Here is a 19,094-nt window from a genome sequence, read left to right as displayed (position 1 = left end):
AGCAAACAGTCAGTTTAGTATGGCTTCGGTTTCTTTAAAACAATGTTGCGTCTTGCTAGTGTTGTGGTTATTAAAAACAAATAACAATTCTCCCAAAATAACCATTTTTTTAATCCCACACAGTTCCAGTCGGTTATCGGATTGATTCCATAACCGTAACGTCCAAATTGTGTATTGATTTTCTTTAACAATTTGAATTAATATTTCTTCAAATTGTAACAAAGAGTTTACCAGCACCGTCTGCAACAATCTTATAACAACATACCCATTAATTACAGCAGTCGATTTCTTAAATCCCTTGACTTTCGCTCGTGGCGACCACGTTCTAATTAATTGAGCCGTTATTTTTAAATACCGAAAACACTTGTCAAGAGGAAAAGGTTGATAACTGAACGACTTACCTTTTTTTTCTTGTTCTACAACATCAGTGTTTTGGTTTGAGAGCTGACTGCAACGGAAAGACAATTGTACTAGTAGCAGGGAAGTGTGTAGAGGTTTTATGAACTTAAAGCTAATGCTTTTGGCGTACAGTGTGTTTTTTTTGTCGTTACTGTTTACGAATCAAAACGTAGTGTGTGTAAATAGCAATGCTGTAGTTTTTATTTTTATTTTTTCCTGTTCAAAGAGAAAGCTGCCTCTTTCCTGCTAAGGAATAGTGTATCAGAGGAGGTTCAACCCACCTCCCAGTATCGGCCCATCAGATTGGTCGTTAGGGTGGTCTGGCTGAGATAACAACCAATTAGGGGCAGGCATGTAGTGATTTAAAAGAGAGAGTGTGTGAAAAAAAAACCCTAAACTGGAATACAAAACACATTATTGATTGAATATTATAGAAGATGTGGTTACAGAAACCGTGCGTGATTTAATAATACCCGACGCTGACTAGCTTGTGATGCGAGAGACAACGCGGGATACTGTTAAGACTCCGGGCTCCAAGGAACCAGAGCGTAGTAAAAAAAAGGAGCTCATTTATGTCAGTTCTGTGTGAGGGAAAAAAAAATCTCCAGCTTATAATAATGGCCACCCTTGGGAGTGAGTGATGTGTGAGAAAAGTGGACCGTGCTCGCGTATTCTCCGAGAGAATTTTACCATTTTAATACAAACGCCCGTGAGTGTCATTTAGCCATGTCAACGATCATAGATCATTTCAAAGTGGTGACCTTTTCAATAGTCATTTAACCATGTTTCATCTGCCAGGCATTTTATTACAATCCCACGAGGTTCAGCTGTGACTAGTAGTCAACCCAGGCCTTTAGCATGGTTATTACTAGGTTTAATAGTTTATGTACACAGCTTGAAAGATGTGTAGCAAAGGTAGATGAGGAAATAACACTGATGCACTAAAAGTGAGGGGTAATTCATAATTCATTAACAGACACCAATTATAGAACTGTTGATTTGGACCACTGCTATTTAATCAAAGTGTTTATCCTCAACATACTTTCTCAACTTTATTTAACCAGGAAATCCCATTGAAAACCCATTGAAAACATTTTCCAAGGAAGACCTGGTCAAATCAGTGACAAACAAATTACAAAGATCAAATATAAAAAAAAAAAAAAAAAAAATCATGTTACAGCACTGCAGTTATGCAACCGTTCTGTTTTTCACTGCTTAAGCGACACCAGTTCTCTCTGAGAAATAGGAGGTAATGTGGCTTGTGGTTCATTTTCAAGAGAAGTGCTGGGGAGGAGAGGGGAGGGGAGGGGAGGGGAGGGGAGGGGGAGGGGAGGGGGGGGGGGGGGGGCTTTTAGTCACATGATTAAGTAGTACTGTATCCCTTTTCTCTACTGGCCATAAACAGTGTAGGAACAGCCAGCACTTGATAGAGGGTTCCTATTAATTGTCTCTGCAGCAGATGGTTTTAAGATTCTAAACTAATCTTCTAACACAGAAGAGCCTGTGCTTTAGTGTCTCTCTGCTTAGGAGTGGGTAGAGAGTTCACTTCAAAAGGCTGCTGGGCTCCCAACAGCCAATCGCTGTCTTCTAAGAGTCACATGTTTGCCTGACTGATCCCAGTCACCTAGGAAATCATGCGGGCAAAGCATGGGACAAGCTGAAAACCACTCCTCACAAGAAGCTGTGATGAGGAATATCATTTTCTCTGATGTATTTCATATTTGTAGATGATGAATTATAAATCTGCAAGGTGACATTAGCTTTTTATTCCTGTCTATACTAATTTAGAACTAGTTCATTACTACTGGCTACTTTCCATTTACCCTTTCAGACACATGTCCTCCTATGAGGCTGTAAAGAAAGTGACTTTGAAACAGCTGTGTAGTTGTTTCTTATCTCTGGTTGGTATGTGTAATATACCTACTAAATAGATTTTGTACAATTTGTGTGGCTAATTGGTAACTGGCTAATGTTTGTTTTGGTGAGAATTGCTAAATAATGTCATCCAATATGACATTCTTTATTTTTTTTGTTAACCACAACCTCAATATATAGGCGTATACATTGTTAAACAAAAATAAAAAAAATACACCTCAATCCCATTTGACATAATTGTACACCTATTTAAGTAACATGCTTCTTTTCTATAAGACAAATGAGCATTTGTGATTTTTTTTTCATTATCAATACCCTATACATTAAAAGCTTTTGCTTTCGAATCACTAACTGGCACTCTAATTCCAGAATAAAAAGGAGTGGGGCTCAAAGCAGAAGAGCATTCAACCAGTACAACATACACGCATAAGTCTATTTCTTTCCTCAAAGAAATGATTGCATCTCTCATGACATTCGGGTATTTTTATAGGAGTTGTGCAGTCATCCCTGTGGAGATAATCATTACCATTCAATTTATGCAAGTGTCAGTTATTCTAACAAAAATAGGCTGCACCGCTGTGGGCTGCAAAGGGTCTCCTCCAATCAGGAACAGTCTTCTTTGAAATCCAGATCGATTAGGAAGAACCACAGTCAGAGTCGGTTTGATCCAGCAGTATGGAGTCCGGTTCTGAGAAGTTATTGATCTGTAGCAAATTCTAACTGGCAGTAACATCAAAACTTCACATCTTTAAGAAGCCTGCTTCATCCTTCAAACCCCTAATGAAGCAAACAACCCTACCATTGGAAGGTGTGAATGATCACCTCTATCGTGTGTTCATAGTAATTGAACACAGACTGAACACGTCTAGTAAAGCATGTCGTGTCACTGTCTGCTCACTGCACTTGAATTTTATATCCATTTTAATATACAATAGGCTGTTTTATGGATATTATTATAGTAGCAGTAGTCGTAGTAGTATTGCGGTTGCTATGTTTATTATTATAAAAATGAAAGGAACTGCAGAGCTTGATATATCCTTTCCCCAGATTGCTTATAAAAGAGAAATAAAGAAGTAAAGATGTGTTGAAATGGGATTGAGGTAGGGTGGTGTGATCACAGCTGGCTGTTTTCTCTTCTCATTACAATAAAGGTATCAGGAGGCCTGATATAAGATATTGTGTTGGAATGGATGGCTTGTTAGTTTATTGCAACATGACAGGGTGAATGAGCCTCTAAAATAAAAATATAGCCGGGGCCAACTGTCCTCACTGAAGAGAAGAGACGTGAGTCCTTGCCAAAGAGAGAAATAAAAATTAAAAAAAGCGAAAATCAACAGCCGATCGGGCAGATTGTACGCATTTATGTGTAAAACAATAACGGATAAAGCTAAAGACAGACAACAGCGCACGATCAAAGACAGAACAAGGGGGTGCATTCAAAGCACCGGCTCAGCTCCAGCACAGAAAGCGGAACGTGAACCTGTGTGTTTAATTGATATTCCCAAATATAATAATACCCCCTATCACTTCTGCCAACACTAAACAGATGGCCTGCCTCTCATTTCAATTGCTAAGTTACCAGCCCTGGCGGCTATTCCAAAACCACGACATTAGTCATCCTGTACTGCATTGTATGCAGAACATGGGAAGCCATTAGGTACTAATTCAGTATATATATATATATATATATATATATATATATATATATATATATATATTACTCGAGGCCCGTAGTCGTTACACGTCTGCTCTGTACCGTGATGTTTGTGAGGGCTTCTGTAAATAGCAGCCTGAGCCTGCCGCTGTTCGCATCCCCGTGACGTCGGGGCTGAAATGTGGTTACTGTGTGTATGGTTAATCTTCCAAGGAATCAAGAATATGTTTTCATTTAGGACCGGTTATTGCATTTAGTGAGCCCTTTTGACAATTTGCAGTGGCAGCACAGTGTAACCGATAGCATTAAAACGTGTATGCATATATATATATATATATATATATATATATATATATATATATATATATATATATATATATATATATATATATATCATTATATGACATTATATTTTATTAGATTTCTATAACAAAAGGATGGGGGAACAGATCTTAAAATGGCACGTCTACGAGAGCAGTATTTTAAAAGTGCATTACTGCATTTGACATTTCTACAGATTTAAATGCAGCCTGCGTGTTGATACATTAGTGACTGGAACACAATGAAGACAGACACTGTAATGTAGTACCACGGAATGAACAGTAGAGGGCAGTCGACATTGTGAAATCTGATATTTAAATCAGTACAGCGCATCACCTGAAAGGAATTAACAGGCACAGCTTCTGTTTACAAAAACATACAAGTGCAAATAAAAAATACCGTTTACAAATTCATGAATGAAGTGAGCGTGTCTGCTAATTCCACAACTCCAGATAACAGTTTTTAAAAGAGGCTTACTTGCAAAACAGCTTGGTGGCGGCATTATTCATTTTCCTAGATGGGAAATGACTTGTTTTAATGTGGATTTCAATGATGGCAACTGGGCACGTAGGCTGCAAAGAGAATCACACAGTCTTGCACGTGTATCACACTGGAATTTCACTTGATTCGCCGTCGCAATTGTACAACTCATCTAAAAGACTTTTAGCAAGCATACATCATTCCCAACAATCTGATGCTCTGCGTCTTCCAAGAACCAAGCATTGAAAACCCCTTCATTAAAAACGTGGTTCACTGTTTACTGCCTTCTCCCAGACTGATTGAACTTCAGTAAATCAATTATTTCCTGCAATTTTACTGCAGTTTAACTTCAGAGAAGCAGTTAAATGTTCTTCTGAACACGACTTTCCGTGTCAGCCCTATCCTTTTCCAAGAACGCATTGTGTTCCATAGCAATCCACAGATGTTAATGCCTGCACCTGGATTATATATATATATATATAATTATTTAGCAGACGCTTTTATCCAAAGCGACTTATAGAAAATTAAACAAAATGTAAAAGTATATAAATTACAGGCATTAAAAATGCAAGACAAACATATATACAATATACAAAAACTAAAGATATATAAATACGAATTTATAAATAAAGATTAAGTGGATTTTGTGAAGACGGAGGAAAGCAGTAAAAGACTGAACAGTACTACAGCATAACTGCGTGTGTGTATATATATATATATATATATATATATATATATATATATATATATATATATATATATATATATATATATATTCATTGAGCCTGAACTGCCACAAGGTGGCGCACATTATTTTGAGCCAACCGATTTTAAATATTGTGGCTGTATGTTTGACTTTATGAATCCAAGTATTTTCACATTTCGGTATTTCCCCTAAAACTGAGTTTGACGCTAAATTGGTTTGAGGTGCTCCAGGGATAGAAATAAGTATCCTATTTCACAGCAGTTTTATCCATTCCAGATTTTGCAACGAGCTTGATTAGCCACAGTGTGTAGGTAACAAGCTCAAGTGTGTCTTATTAAACTCACAGTAAAGCCAGGAATGGATCAAACAACTATGCGATGGCAGTCTTATTTCAAGCCCTGTGCTTGAAAATATCTTTGCTGTGGACATGTGCAGGAGCTGAGATAGGGACGTACCCACGACAACTTTGAGTACAATTGTGTTATATGATAGGGTTTAATGAATATAACGTTTTTAATCAATAGCAAGAAGCCTTACCGCCCAGAGACTGCATCACTGCCAAATAATATTATTACAAAGCACTGAAATTTAAATAATCAGTGGCCGTATTTAAACCCACAACTCAACAGAGACCCGTTAGGTTTAGTGTTAAGTTGTTATCTTATTGATATGCTGTACTGCCCGTCAGCCTAGCTCTGGATGCTTTAATCTGCTTGGGCAGTTTATCCAGTTCAGTTCAGGATAGTTCCAGATTCCTATTTGCTCCATTCAAACTAATTGAGCTCCCTGGCCCAGTTCCGTTATGGACCATTCCATCCCAGTCGATGGTGCTGGCAGCCAGCCTGCTGTGTTTCAAACATAAATTCATTATCCTGCATGTAGGTCATGGAGTGAGCGATGAACACATTGGGCCTCTTGCAAACGCCCCCAGTCTTGTCATAGACAAAGTCATTTATCTATTACAATCTATCACTCCTTATACTAGTGCCTAATTCTGATGAAAAACTATTCCTGGCCCCAGGGACATTAAACAGAGCTGATTCAGTGAAACAAGTTGTTTGTTAATAATTTGAAAATATTAACAGGCTTTTATTACTTGGTTTCATTACAAGCTGTTAAAGCTCAGTAGTAAATCTGCCCTTCATGCTTTTTTGACTAATCTTGATCATTTCTGCAGATGTAGTTGCACACCATGCAACAATTCATTACTTTACACTAGTCCTACTTGAATGCTGTGCTATCTCTGAGTTCAAAAGGGCTCCCGGTGGAGTGAGTACACCCTTTTTGTGAAATGTGGTTCTTTCATAACCAATCACAGCTAACCACTGCATTTAAGGTGGGATATACTGTGTACTATGAAATAACCATCTAATACTACCATGTGTACATGAACTTACATGTAATGCATTAGCAGTATAAAGACATGCAGGCTTTCCTTCATTAATGTCAGCAGCAGTTGCAGAATAGAGTTAGTGTAAAACATGACATAAATCTCATGCTCTTTACAAAACCTGCCCCACCTCTGTCCAGTCTGTGCTACACAGACACGCACAGCCTCAGGCTCCTCACAGCTGAGATCTGAAGATGGGAAAGCAATTGCAAAAACTGCTAAATGTCAGCAGGCCCCTATTTGTCCAGCGATTTCACAAAACTAACAGCTAAAAACCTCAGCAGTTTCCCCCTGGTTTTATATTATTGCCAGTTTTATTTTCCTTACATAAAAACAGTACCTTTGCACACCACAGGGACTTAGCTTGGTTAAACAGGGACTGTAAGCTGTTCTTTTTAATTGACCACAGAATAAAGACAAGATAAGGACTATCATTTACACAAGTGTGGCACAACAGAATCATTTGTGCCAGTTTAAAAACACAAAATAAGTTTTATTCTCAGTAAACCCTTATTTAGTGCAATTTTGTACTCTGTGGGAAAGTGAAGAAAATGTATTTGACATGAAAAGTTCTGCTGCACCGCATCTATGTCCCTCTAATGTCACAATAAGTGCAGGACACCACTGGTAACAGCACTTGTGTGGGATTAAGTATCCGGGGGAAATTGAAATCTCAGGCTAAGGGGTTGATCCCCCCCCCCCCATGAGCATTTTATAGTACCAGGGAATCCATGTCGATTGCATCAACCGCTTATTTTTAGGGGTAATCCTGCAATTATAGTTGTCTGATGCAATCAAGGTTAACTCCCTCGTGCTGTAAAATGCTCTGCTTTATTAGGTTATTTAACTGTCAGTACTATGGATTCCTAAACCAGGCTATACAAATGTAATGCTTATAAGTGCTTATTCTAAAAAAATAAACACTGGAGGCTAATACATTTGATATTTTAGCAATGGCATGCTTCGCGATTTGCACACACATGCTAATGTATCCACGCAGCTCCATTTTGTCTACTAGAATCTATAAATAGGTCTTTCCTAGTGTGTATTTCCAGGCAAGTATAAAGCAGCTATATAGTCAGCAATTACTAATAAATGTCCAAAGATCCATTATATGTGGTTATAAACACTATATAATAATCTATATCTATGTAGGAAACCACTTATAACAGATGCTAATTTTGTAATACCATAAAAGAAGCTTGCTGTGTCAGTATGTGAAGGAAGTGGTGGCAATATAGATAACTACAGTTAAATGTCATAACCTGAGAAGGATAAAGAAAGACATTTTGTCTGCCAACGCTACTTCCGGAGATATTAGTAAAAACGCAACACTTAAGACAGAGAAATAGTAAGTAAATAAATAAATAAATAAATAAATAAATAAATAAATAATAAAATAACCACCTTTTTTCAGGTTGATGGTTCCAGGATTGTTTTTATTCGCCACACATACAGCAACAATACAATTTCTCAGGTAAGCGACTTGTTGCACATATAGACTTTGCTATTTACTAAAATAGACTATGTTAAGATACAGAAAATCACAAAAACTCACGACAGGGTCTCTCACACGATACAAAAAAAACGCACATCAGTGATTGGTACTATGAAGCTGTGTTTAGCCTTCGGAGCAGTAGATTGCACACATGGGGAAATTCCTTGTGATGGCTTAGTAAGAACTTGGACCTTCAACCGTTACAACCATCCCTTTTCAGCTGCCCTTCTCTTACTGGTGAACTAGACTGGGTTGAAATGATGAAATGATGAAAGCAGAGCCTAGGAAGCACATTGTTTAGTTAATGAGAGGGTTTCTGAAGTTTCTGCCCGCGAAGCGAGCCTTGTCTCCCAGCTCCTCTTCAATCCTATTGGGGGAGGGTAAAAGATTTCATTTTGTTAACGACATGACTACAGCGTTTCCCCACTTTCCAGGATAAACTCCTTGAGATGCAACATCTTGGTTTCAGCAATGGTGATCCCAAAGAAGAACCGATGTATATTTGCTAGCCTGGTATTATATCTAATACAACAGTTGCGTGTGTTTGCAATATGCAGTTCCTTTGAAACTAAACTGCACTCATTTATACCCAACTCAAATAATAAATTGCATGCATTTTTTTTTTTCTATTAAACTGTAAACTGAACTCCAGTGTTTCAGAAGCTAATACATCTCAAGGACTCACCTCAGCAGTTGGTTATACTTGGCCAGACGCTCAGATCGGCATGGGGCTCCGGTCTTAATCTGAAGGAAATTAGAAAACATGTTATAAGGATCACCCCGCGTCAACTCACTTTATAGTATTTTTGGAAAGCTCTGACTCTTGTGTTTATACTGACCTGGCCAGTGCAGAGACCAACAACCAGATCGGCAATGAAAGTATCCTCTGTCTCTCCAGAGCGGTGGCTGACCATCACCCCCCAGCCACTGGACTGGGCCATCTTACAACTAGAGAGGAAGGAGGAACACATGCCATTCATTTTCAAACCCAGTCACTCACGCTCCCCAGATATAAAAACACTATGAACAAACAATTAGACCAGTACATGCATGATTGCAAAATCAAAAGCAGGCTACAATTTTTTTTGGCTTTAAAATTAGTGGTGTGCCCAACCTGCAGATTAATGTGCACATCAGTAATATCTGTTTAACAAGAAAAACACTGACTCTTTCAGCAGATAGTAGTCATTGAGTAAAACTCCTTAAATGACTCACGCCTGGAGTGATTCAGTGACAGAGCCAATCTGGTTGACTTTCAGAAGCAAGCAGTTGCAGGCTTTGTCGGACACTGCTTTAGCAATGCGCTTGGGGTTTGTCACCGTCAGATCGTCACCAACCACCTGGATTGCAGTGCTGGCGGTGAATTTGGACCAGGCTTCCCAGTCATCCTGGTCAAAGGGATCCTCAATGGAAACAACTGGCAAAGAACAAACAAAACCAGGGGAAAGAAATTTATGAGCTTGAACTAAAAGCAGTTGTCATAAATCCAATAGATACATCCACATCTGGGGGGGGGTGGGGGGTGGGGGGTGGGGGGTGGGGGGAGGTTACTGAGCCTTGTTTGAGAAGCTTGTGTCTTTAGTAACTAAGAATATCACAAAGATTAAAACCCTACCTGGATAATCCTTGACGAATCCCCTGTACAGGTCAGCCAGCTGGTCGGGAGTGATGTATCTGCTGGGATCGTCAGGGGATTTGAAATCCAAGTCGTATTTGCCATCTTTGTAGAATTCAGAGGCAGCAACGTCCATTCCGATCACAATTTTGTCAGTGTACCCAGCCTTGCCGATAGCATTCTTCAGAAGTTCCAGGGCTGAGGAAACAATGACATAGAAATCAGCATTGCTACAGCAAAACTAAAAACAAGGAAATGTGCATTTGCAATAGAAAAGTTTACTCCTCCTGGTTCAACAAATCATTTTAGTAGTGATACTAGAAAAATCAGCAGAAAAGTATACTTGAGGGGGGAAGATATATAAAAAGCTATGTGGATTTAAAATAGACTTCTGGAACAGCTTGATGTTGGAACTTGACAATGTTAATTTTTCTCTAGTATTTCTACTAGAATCTCCAAAAATCTTGCAACGTGTGTTCGAAACCCAATGAAAACAACTACAAGCTTTCCTCACAGACAGCAGCTGTCCAAAATAATCTAGTGACAGGTGGCGGGTTGTATTAATTCAAATTGATTGTGCCGCCATACCAATTATAAAGTATAGCTGTGGCAGCACAATAAACTGATTGAATTCAGTCTCCATTATTGCAACAGAACAAAACTCATGCTTTTAGTCTTGTTAAATAGAATCTTCAGCATGTTCTACATTCGCACTACAGCTGTTTCTGTCACTGAAGTTGCCTTGATGTCCATCTTACTCAATAAATCACAGGGTTGAAAGCTGTTTTACATTTTTATTAAGTCACAAAGACACTCAGCCCCACTGAAAGAATGAGCTTTAATTGGGTACTTGGGAGATGGCATTGAGAAAAAAATAAATACCACAGCACATGAAAAAGTTAGGGTGCATTGAAAGCAATTTAAAAAAGTGCTACTCTTAACCAAACCACCGCTTTAAAATATACTCTTGACTCAGCTTACTTTGATTTTTTTACTCTGGGATTTTTTATTACCTCAAAATTGGAAATCCAGAACACATTCTCAAGGCATGAATATGGCAAGCCTGTGCACATGTATCTACTGTACACAATGGGAAATGGTCACATAATAAAATGTCTTATTCGTTGCTCCTTGTGCCATTCTGCAGCAGCAGTTGTAAACGTTTTTCTTCTTGCAGTGGCTTAGTCTACAGTATCTCGCTGTTTCAGCACCTCTTAGCAGGTGGGTCAGAGTTCAGTTGATTCAGAGGCAGCAAGTCAATTCAGTTTACAGTATCAAGTTGAAGTGCTTAATTTGGAAACCATCTGCTTCCCTGGAATAAAATCCTCAGGGCTCCCATTTGCAGAGTACTTGATGGCACAACAGTAATTTAACCACCAAGTAATAAATTATAATTTGGTTGTTTCTTTGATTGCATGATGTTAAATAAAATATCTAATTCATGTTCATTTAGTTTTTTTAAATGTTGTCTCAATCCTAAAATTCTAGGTGATGCAAAACTTCTGGCCATAGCTGTGTATGCATACCTTTGCACATAACTAAGATGCCCCACTGATGGAGTCATGTTGATTCCTTAGAAATCCTATCCGCACTAATTTTAGAAAGCTGCAGCATGCAAAGCTTGTGTGAAAGCTAGTACGTTTCCCACCTTCCTTGTTCTCCAGGATGTTGGGGGCGAAGCCTCCTTCATCTCCCACGTTGGTGGCATCCTGGCCGTACTTCTGCTTGATGACGTTCTTCAGGTTGTGGTAGACCTCTGCACCAATGCGCATGGCATCCTTGAAGCTGCTTGCTCCGACAGGCAGGATCATGAACTCCTGCATGGCCAGCTTATTACCGGCATGGGATCCTCCATTGATTACATTGAAAGCCTGAAAAGCAAAACAAAAGCATACCTTGGTATCTAAGAAGAAGGGATGTCACTGGTAGCCACAACAGCCAAATATATATAAAAAAAAACCTTAGGAAATTACAGAATGTATAACAAGCAAACCAATGCAATACATGTACATATCACATTTCTAACACAAAATCAAGGATAACTAAATATCATCTTTCCGGGGTTTTTAAAAATGTTAGATTAACCGAAACTTACAGGAACTGGAAGGATGACTTCTGCATTTCCAGCAAGATCAGCGATGTGGCGGAACAGGGGGACACCTTTCTCTGCAGCACCAGCCTTGCACACAGCCAGAGAAACACCCAGGATGGCATTGGCACCAAACTTGGCTAAAGGGCAAAACAAGAAAGATCATACAGTTGTCAAATTAGTGCAATAACGACAGGGAGTTAAAAATTAATTGTCTGCATATTTAATTCATGTTGCCATGCCAATTTATTTTTACTTACATTTGTTTTCAGTGCCATCCATAGCCAACATCAGTTTGTCAATCTTCTCTTGCTCAATAACGGACACATTCTAAAGGGTAAAAATTAAACATTAAGTATGCACAGCAACGCAATTGCACACTGAAGAAAAGTCAATGGGACAATTCTACAATTAAAAGATGCCACTGTACCTTACATGTAAATTGCCATTATGCATACACCACACTACACATGTCAAACGGTTAGTCAAACAATAAATGTTCCTACCTGGCTAACCAATGCAGGTGCAATTGTTTTATTGATATGCTCAACAGCTTTAGAGACACCTGGAAGGAACAAGCAAATGCATCACTGATCAAGTACCACACTCATGCTCAGCAGGCAAAACTAGACGATCACGGCACTCGCAACACCTCTATTCGTATCTTCCAACAAACAATGGACGGCAATGCATGAAACAAGAGTTGAGTTTTTTTTTGTTTTTTTTTATTGAATGAAGATGGTAATCGTCTACAAATGCCTGCTTGGAAGTTAGTTGTCAAACACATGCTTTTGTGAGCTGCAATCGTATTATTATTTTTCCCACACGTTTATGGATTACCTGATTACACAGAGCTGGTCCCAAGAACTCATTAACATATTTTATAGCTCTGGACACCCCTGACAGAAGTGTAACAGATGAAGGGACAGAAAGATGTTTGTACAGAACAAAGATCGTGAGATGAGCGAGTCCGAACATGGAAAGAAAGGAAAAACATGAACACAAATAAAAGGTCACGTTTACTTTACACAACAAGAACCCCTTCTCTTACATCACCAAATACTTACAGTATCTTAGAAATTCTTGCTTTCAGAATTGCCAGTTATTAAATCAAGGTATTTACTGCTAAGCTACAACACATGGTAGGCTTGATTTTCAAACTGCATGGAAGCACACAGATAGTTCATGAATTTGTCTTTGCGCCATTTGGTTGAAAATCAAGCCTAGGATCGGCTGAAAGGCACATGCTACATTTTTTAAAGAGTTATATATTATGATTGTATTATGACCTCATTACTTGCGTGCCACCTTTGAGAGGGTATGATTTGGTATGATTTTACAGAATGAGCTGAACATTAAACGGTTTCTTCTTGCTTTGGTTAAGCTTGGCAGACCAAATAAAACAAAAATACCCTTCAAATGTTCAAAAGAAGCTTGTTTTAGGGGCCCATGTAATATTCATAAACAATAAAAGTCTGATTGTTCTATGTAGAATGTGGGTAGAATAGAAAATGTCAACTGATATTTATTGTGTAAAGACCAAAGTGACAGCTACACAAAGTGCATCATTTATTAAACACGAACAGCCTTGTAATGCAGCGTTTGCTCTGTCCTTGGCAGCTGCTTTGTTTTGAAGCAGGTAAATACGTTTTCGTGGACACCAGACCCACCTTTTCCAAGGTAGCGAGTTTTATCGTTGTCACGGAGTTCCAAAGCTTCGTAGATTCCTGTGGAGGCCCCGCTGGGAACGGCAGCTCTGAAAAGACCTGAAACACAGAAACGACAGAATGCAAGGCAGGGAACACGACATGTGGAGCAAGGTCCGGAGCAATAATGGTGACTTGGTAAAGGAGCAAAAAAGCTACCTTGATGAAGTCAGCTGTAGGTATTGAGTATTCAAATTTGCAAGAGGGGAATTTCAAAAGACTTCTTTGTGTAGCCACGGGTGAATGCAGACCAACTTCCAAGGGTTAAAACAGAATACTGTAAGCCTGCTTACCTTGACCGTTATTAAAATAAATTCGGCCAAAATCCATGCCCAGAATACACACATGAATCAACCTATTTCAGCTTAACCAAGTGTTACAACTCCCCCTTCTAATCTTCATTTAATAAGTGAAGTTGACTGCAACAGGTCAGCCTGCAGCTGTTTCAGCAGCTTTTAATGGAGATTAAAAAGTGAATGTGCTTCCAGGCTTAGCAGCAAAGTAAACCTTTATCCTACGGTCCTACAGAAGCCAGAATCGTTCAACATTGTATGAAGTCACTGAAATGAACATGATCTTTCACAGTAGAAATTTGGATGTGGGATTCGGGGGTAAAGTTGCCAACAATTTCTGGTGCAGTTTGAGGCAGTACCATATTAAGAGCAACAATAAACTTACAGTACAGCCTGTGGCTATTGAGATCCGCATACTCTAAAATAAGCCAAATTTAGGCCAAATTCTCTAAAAGGAAAAACAAACTGGTAGCTTTGTTACAGTTCACTAGCCAGGAACAGAAAGGAAAAAGAGACCAGTTCAAACTATTAGAATATCACTTGTTACTACGACACAATGAATACCTGGCAGCAACACATGCCAGCCTAAGGCTGGAAGTTTCATTGCATTGCACCGTTTCGGCTAAGGTTGCTCGTGTATAATTAATGTCTGTGCCAACAGAAGCCAATGAGCAGAAATGCCTCATAAAAAGGTCAAATGCAGCAGAGCTTATGTAATATCTGTTAAAACCTATTAGATCAGGCTCGCTTGCTTGTTCGTGCTCTTTCTATCCTAACAATGCCTTATTCCAAACTCTGTAAAATGTTGCCAAAACAAGCCTGCCAGGAACAAAAGGGGAAGCCATGTGCACACAAAGCAGAGTAAGAAATGAACGGAGAGCTTGGCACATGTGACTTCCTGTGCCTAGCAACTCAGAGTAAAGGAAAGTTTAAATACAAAACACATTTTACAATGATTTAGCATCACACACCCACTGTGCTTCGAGTCTACCGTTTAAGTACCAGTTTATACCACAGGCTGGGTTGCATTGGCTTGCAGTAAGGATTTGATAAACCAAGCTCTTTTGGGGTCTCACCCAAGGGAGCAGATTTTCAGGGATTTGTACCATTTCAGAATATTTTAATAATACAAATATATTAATATGCACGGGCGTTTTATAGTGTTGTTAAAGAATATCAATAAAATCATTATTTAATTAAATAATGCTTTGTGAAAAGGGCGACTAACCCATCAGTTAGAAATTCCCTATTTTGCGGCTGTTATACTATATATCATTTCATTATGCTACTACAGTAATGATGATATTGGGTTTCTTTCAAACTGTGACAGCTGTATGTGATGTTATTACTGTTCAGTGCTGCAGTACTGCAGTAGTTTCAGACTTGTTTGCTTGCATGCAAATCATTTATTGGACAGACAGGATATAACCAGCTAACAGAAGAGTGACACCTCTTAACAGTTATTTAAAACAGCCCCACAGAATGATTAGGCTGTAATAGTATCCCATTCCAAAGCAACACGTGTAACATTACAAACGCTAATTTTATTCTTCTTTGACTTGGTCCCCCTTCACTACAATCTAAATGGGGAACCTTTTGAGGGCTGGGCACTATATTGGATTACTTCACCTCAATTGTTCTGAAGCTTTCCAGCTTTCCATTTTGCCAGGTCAGTTTCAGACCAGACAAAAGCGATTAGAAATTCTGTTCTGATCTGAAGGTCTCGCATAACGCAATCTAAACCACTGAGGCACACACACACACACAAACACAAAAAGAAGACTAGTTTCATGAAACCTTTTCTTTTGTATGTAACTAAATGCCTACTGATATGTACTGCAGCCTGGCAAAGGTACCAATGGCCAAGGTGCCAGTACACCACCATGTATTGTCTGACTGATCAATGGGATTCAATCTGGTATGCATCATTGTCCGAATCAGACAATGCCCTAAAAGGTTATAAAAACAGTGCAAAAATACATTTATAAAACTATTACACTGGAGAAGGCAATATGTATTATATTAAAAAGAAGTCTAAAAGACTCTGTGGTCAGATGATGGACCATTGCTGGTGACCCAACAATGCCATGTCTATACCACAAAGAGACTACATGTGAAAAACAAACTTACCTTTTTTAGTGTATAAATCTACTTCCACAGTGGGGTTCCCACGGGAGTCAAAAATCTCACGAGCATGGATCTTCAGGATGGACATGTTGATGGTTCTGTTAAATACAATAACATATCAGAAATGTGTGTGCTAGCCATTACACAGTATACTCTGCTTGTACAGTACTGTAACAGTTTACATGAAAACAGAACCACAGCTGTACAAAACATTACATAGTGGAAAATTCTGGGAGCTCCATTTTAGTTTGGAACTTGTTTTAAAAAACGTGAAAAATGGTCTCTACAAGCTGCAACAAGTGCCTGTAGATTACTATTTCTGGGGTTTGGTATTTTCATTATATATTTAAATAAATACATTCTGGAATGCATGTTTCATCATTTACTGCACTCTCACTAAATCTGGCTTGCAGGTTCCCTTCCTGCCATCACACATGACTTCCTGTGCTACAGGTAGGCTAACATGACTCCCTGTAAATTCTAATGCACAGTAAAGTGTAAGCCTCAAATCAGGGCCAGAAGTTTGAATATTTGGCCTCTTATTCATGTCTCTATAAATCCTATCCATATAAACCCCCCAACTTGTCATAGTTCCTGAGACAATAATCATTTGTAAAAGGCCCCCAATAAAAAGATGTATTAATGTGGAGAGATTGGAAAAACCTATGGCCTTGGTAACCCTGGGCTGCTGCAGTATAATCAATGCATGTGCAGCCTCATTGACACTTGAACAGTTCATTCAGGTGAACCGCAAGGATTCACACAAGTTCCCTATTCCTCGACCAATCTGGCTTGCCAAAAACGTCATCACAACTTGAGCACTGGTATTTCTATTTTTCGGTTCAATTTATTACTTGGAATAGAAGAAGCGCAATAAAATCACCTGCTGAAAGCTTTAAATCGGGTTTACCACCGAATTCCCTGCAAACTAAAACTACATTACTTTGGAAATCATAAAACAGAAACAACCCAACAGACTTGAAGACGGCCTCCCCATTCACCGAGTTGGCTTCCATTCATGTCACCCATTTCATTTCTAGTACATTTAACAGTATATTTTTCATTCTAGTTTTATCATTAATGAATGTAATACAATCTAAAAGGAATTAAAAAAAAAGGTATTGTTTGATGCATAGGTTATAGTATACAGCATGACTAAAACTAATATAATTATATAGTGCAGCTCACTGCATGATTCATGAATGATGCAGATTTGCTTTGAAGCCAGACAAGGAATAGGAGAGCTACATCTGTTTAAAAAAAAAATGTTATTTTATTACGGATTTGGTGGAAGGACAGAAAACACAAGACATGAAAGAACAAATGTTCCTTAAAGATCAGTCAAGAAATTAACAGCTGCCTGCAGTTCAGATTTGTATTTATATTAGATGCACACACTGAACTCTAAAGGTTATAATATATGTAATAATATAAATAAATGTTACAGCAGTATGTCTAGTCTATGTTATTACCCATACATCTTCTACCGCCCTGCAGCATCCAGTAGGTGTACCATTTATGTCCTTATTCATAAGTATTTAATTACCAGATAACACTGGGCCTTCACACTGCAGAGATGGTTTGTAACATCAGAAACTCAAAAGCTAGACACGAAAACGTTTTTTAAAAAAAACAAACAAAAAAACGACTGTCGGTTATTTATAAAGTTAAATCATGATTCCAAACACGCAAATCCCATTTTAATCGCACCGGATTTAAGTGGAAACCAACATGGACGACTATTAGTTTCAGAAAGAACAAATACGGACATGCTCATTTTTTTTTTTTTTCCACACAGTCTGCCGAAAATGTAGTGCGTACGTTTCATAAAAACCGCAAGCAGACTGCGGTGTCTCGAATATATGTACACTCATTAGCTAAACAGATCTTTTATAAATCCTATCCTATCTATTTAGGGAGAAGCCCTTTAGAAGTACGTACATGCACCGACAAGAGCTACAATTTGCTATCTCTAGCGGAACTTGAACCTGGTAATAATCCTTCTACTGAAATTTTACACAGTGGCTCTAATTAGAGTTGGGTACATTTAGTTAGCTATATGACACATTCGGCATTTTAGTTTTTAATGCAAGTATATATTTTCAAAATAAAGTGTGACTGTATAGTTATTATTATTACCGTATTTTAAAAGTTATACAGAACATTCGGCTGCTTGCATACTGCGGCAGGTAACGTGACACTCGTCATAAACTAATGTAGGCTACAGATTTTCACAATTACAAGCTGTGGTTCAGTCATGACACTATGCAAGATATTTAAAACATTCAAACTGGAAGAAGAAAAAACAATAAATAAATAAATTAAACCGTACCATTCTAGTTTTAAAAGCACCTAAACAGGGCGGACACCTAAAATTAAAGCAATGTCATGTAAAGACAATGATATATTGCAAGAAACGTGTATAGTATATACAAAAACAAAGTCTAGATAAATAAAGAGCGGTATTTTATTTCTTCTTACCTTTATTGCGGCGGTGTGCAAGTGCTGTAGCCGGTGAAGGTTAGGAGAAGGGCAGCTTGTATCTCTGCTGTGTCAAACAGAATGCAGCTTCAAACGAGGAAATATGAGCATGGGACTGGCAACCGCGTTCTCGCAATCTCATTGGTCGAGGCGGAACTCAGGCGACGCGTGAGAAGTGACCGAAAAGGCTGCAGGAAGCGCAGTGTGGAGGACGTGCGGGGAATCAGTTTGCATGTCTGCTGTGTAACGTGGTGGGAGTCGAGTTTTCCGTTTTGATTCATTCACATCCCGAAATTGCTTTGGTGGCTCAGAATTTCCCAACCACTCCTCAACAGTGGCACATTGTTCACCCTGTCAGAGTGGCAGTGACATTATTAACTGATTTTATTTTTTTAAAATTTTTTTTTCAAATTGCAGAAATGGAGCTTAACTGTGGGTTTAAATGAGGCAATGAAATCCG

At 38.6% G+C, this 19,094-nt stretch overlaps 2 protein-coding genes across 9 annotated transcripts in view; both read right to left on the bottom strand.

Annotated features, from left to right (window-relative positions):
* The window catches only part of LOC117962678 (arginine-glutamic acid dipeptide repeats protein-like), a 131,193-nt gene extending 130,397 nt beyond the window's left edge, over positions 1-796 (bottom strand). For 5 of the 7 annotated variants that reach the window (XM_058993211.1, XM_058993213.1, XM_058993215.1 and 2 more), the window contains exon 1: positions 402-792. The gene's annotated coding sequence lies outside the window, so the exon portion shown is untranslated. Of the gene's footprint in view, positions 1-265; positions 286-401 lie in introns of those variants that run through there. The other 2 variants (XM_058993220.1, XM_058993214.1) reach the window with 2 other exon arrangements.
* A 7,447-nt stretch (positions 797-8,243) lies between these two features.
* LOC131698833 (alpha-enolase) lies at positions 8,244-18,791 on the bottom strand. 2 transcript variants are annotated; one of them, XM_058993210.1, is made up of 12 exons: positions 18,635-18,791; positions 16,157-16,251; positions 13,698-13,793; positions 12,868-12,926; positions 12,288-12,357; positions 12,034-12,167; positions 11,587-11,809; positions 9,939-10,136; positions 9,539-9,740; positions 9,163-9,271; positions 9,009-9,067; positions 8,244-8,690 (listed from the first exon to the last, which is right to left on the bottom strand). In XM_058993210.1, the coding sequence occupies exons 2-12, from the start codon at positions 16,239-16,241 to the stop codon at positions 8,621-8,623; spliced, it is 1,305 nt and encodes a 434-aa protein (XP_058849193.1). In that variant the 5' UTR covers positions 16,242-16,251; positions 18,635-18,791; the 3' UTR covers positions 8,244-8,620. The 2 variants fall into 2 exon arrangements, with proteins under 2 accessions (XP_058849193.1, XP_058849192.1); XM_058993209.1 differs by lacking the exon at positions 12,868-12,926 and adding an exon at positions 12,534-12,592 and having other exon boundaries at positions 18,635-18,790.
* Positions 18,792-19,094: the final 303 nt, after the last annotated feature.

Source organism: Acipenser ruthenus, chromosome 20 (assembly GCF_902713425.1).
Source record: "Acipenser ruthenus chromosome 20, fAciRut3.2 maternal haplotype, whole genome shotgun sequence".
Classification (NCBI taxonomy): domain Eukaryota; kingdom Metazoa; phylum Chordata; class Actinopteri; order Acipenseriformes; family Acipenseridae; genus Acipenser; species Acipenser ruthenus.
The sequence above is the reverse complement of the archived record's forward strand: the minus strand, read 5'-3'. Positions and strand labels throughout refer to the sequence as shown.

What these genes read in the sequence shown, in the direction of transcription:
- LOC131698833 (XM_058993210.1), bottom strand. Translation starts at nt 16,241, where the DNA reads ATGTCCATCCTGAAGATCCATGCTCGTGAGATTTTTGACTCCCGTGGG. An exon ending in AGATTTATACACTAAAAAAG is followed by an intron (nt 13,794 to 16,156) that starts GTAAGTTTGTTT and finishes TCTGTGTTTCAG; the next exon opens with GTCTTTTCAGAGCTGCCGTT. An exon ending in AAGTCATCCTTCCAGTTCCT is followed by an intron (nt 11,810 to 12,033) that starts GTAAGTTTCGGT and finishes TTTGCTTTTCAG; the next exon opens with GCTTTCAATGTAATCAATGG.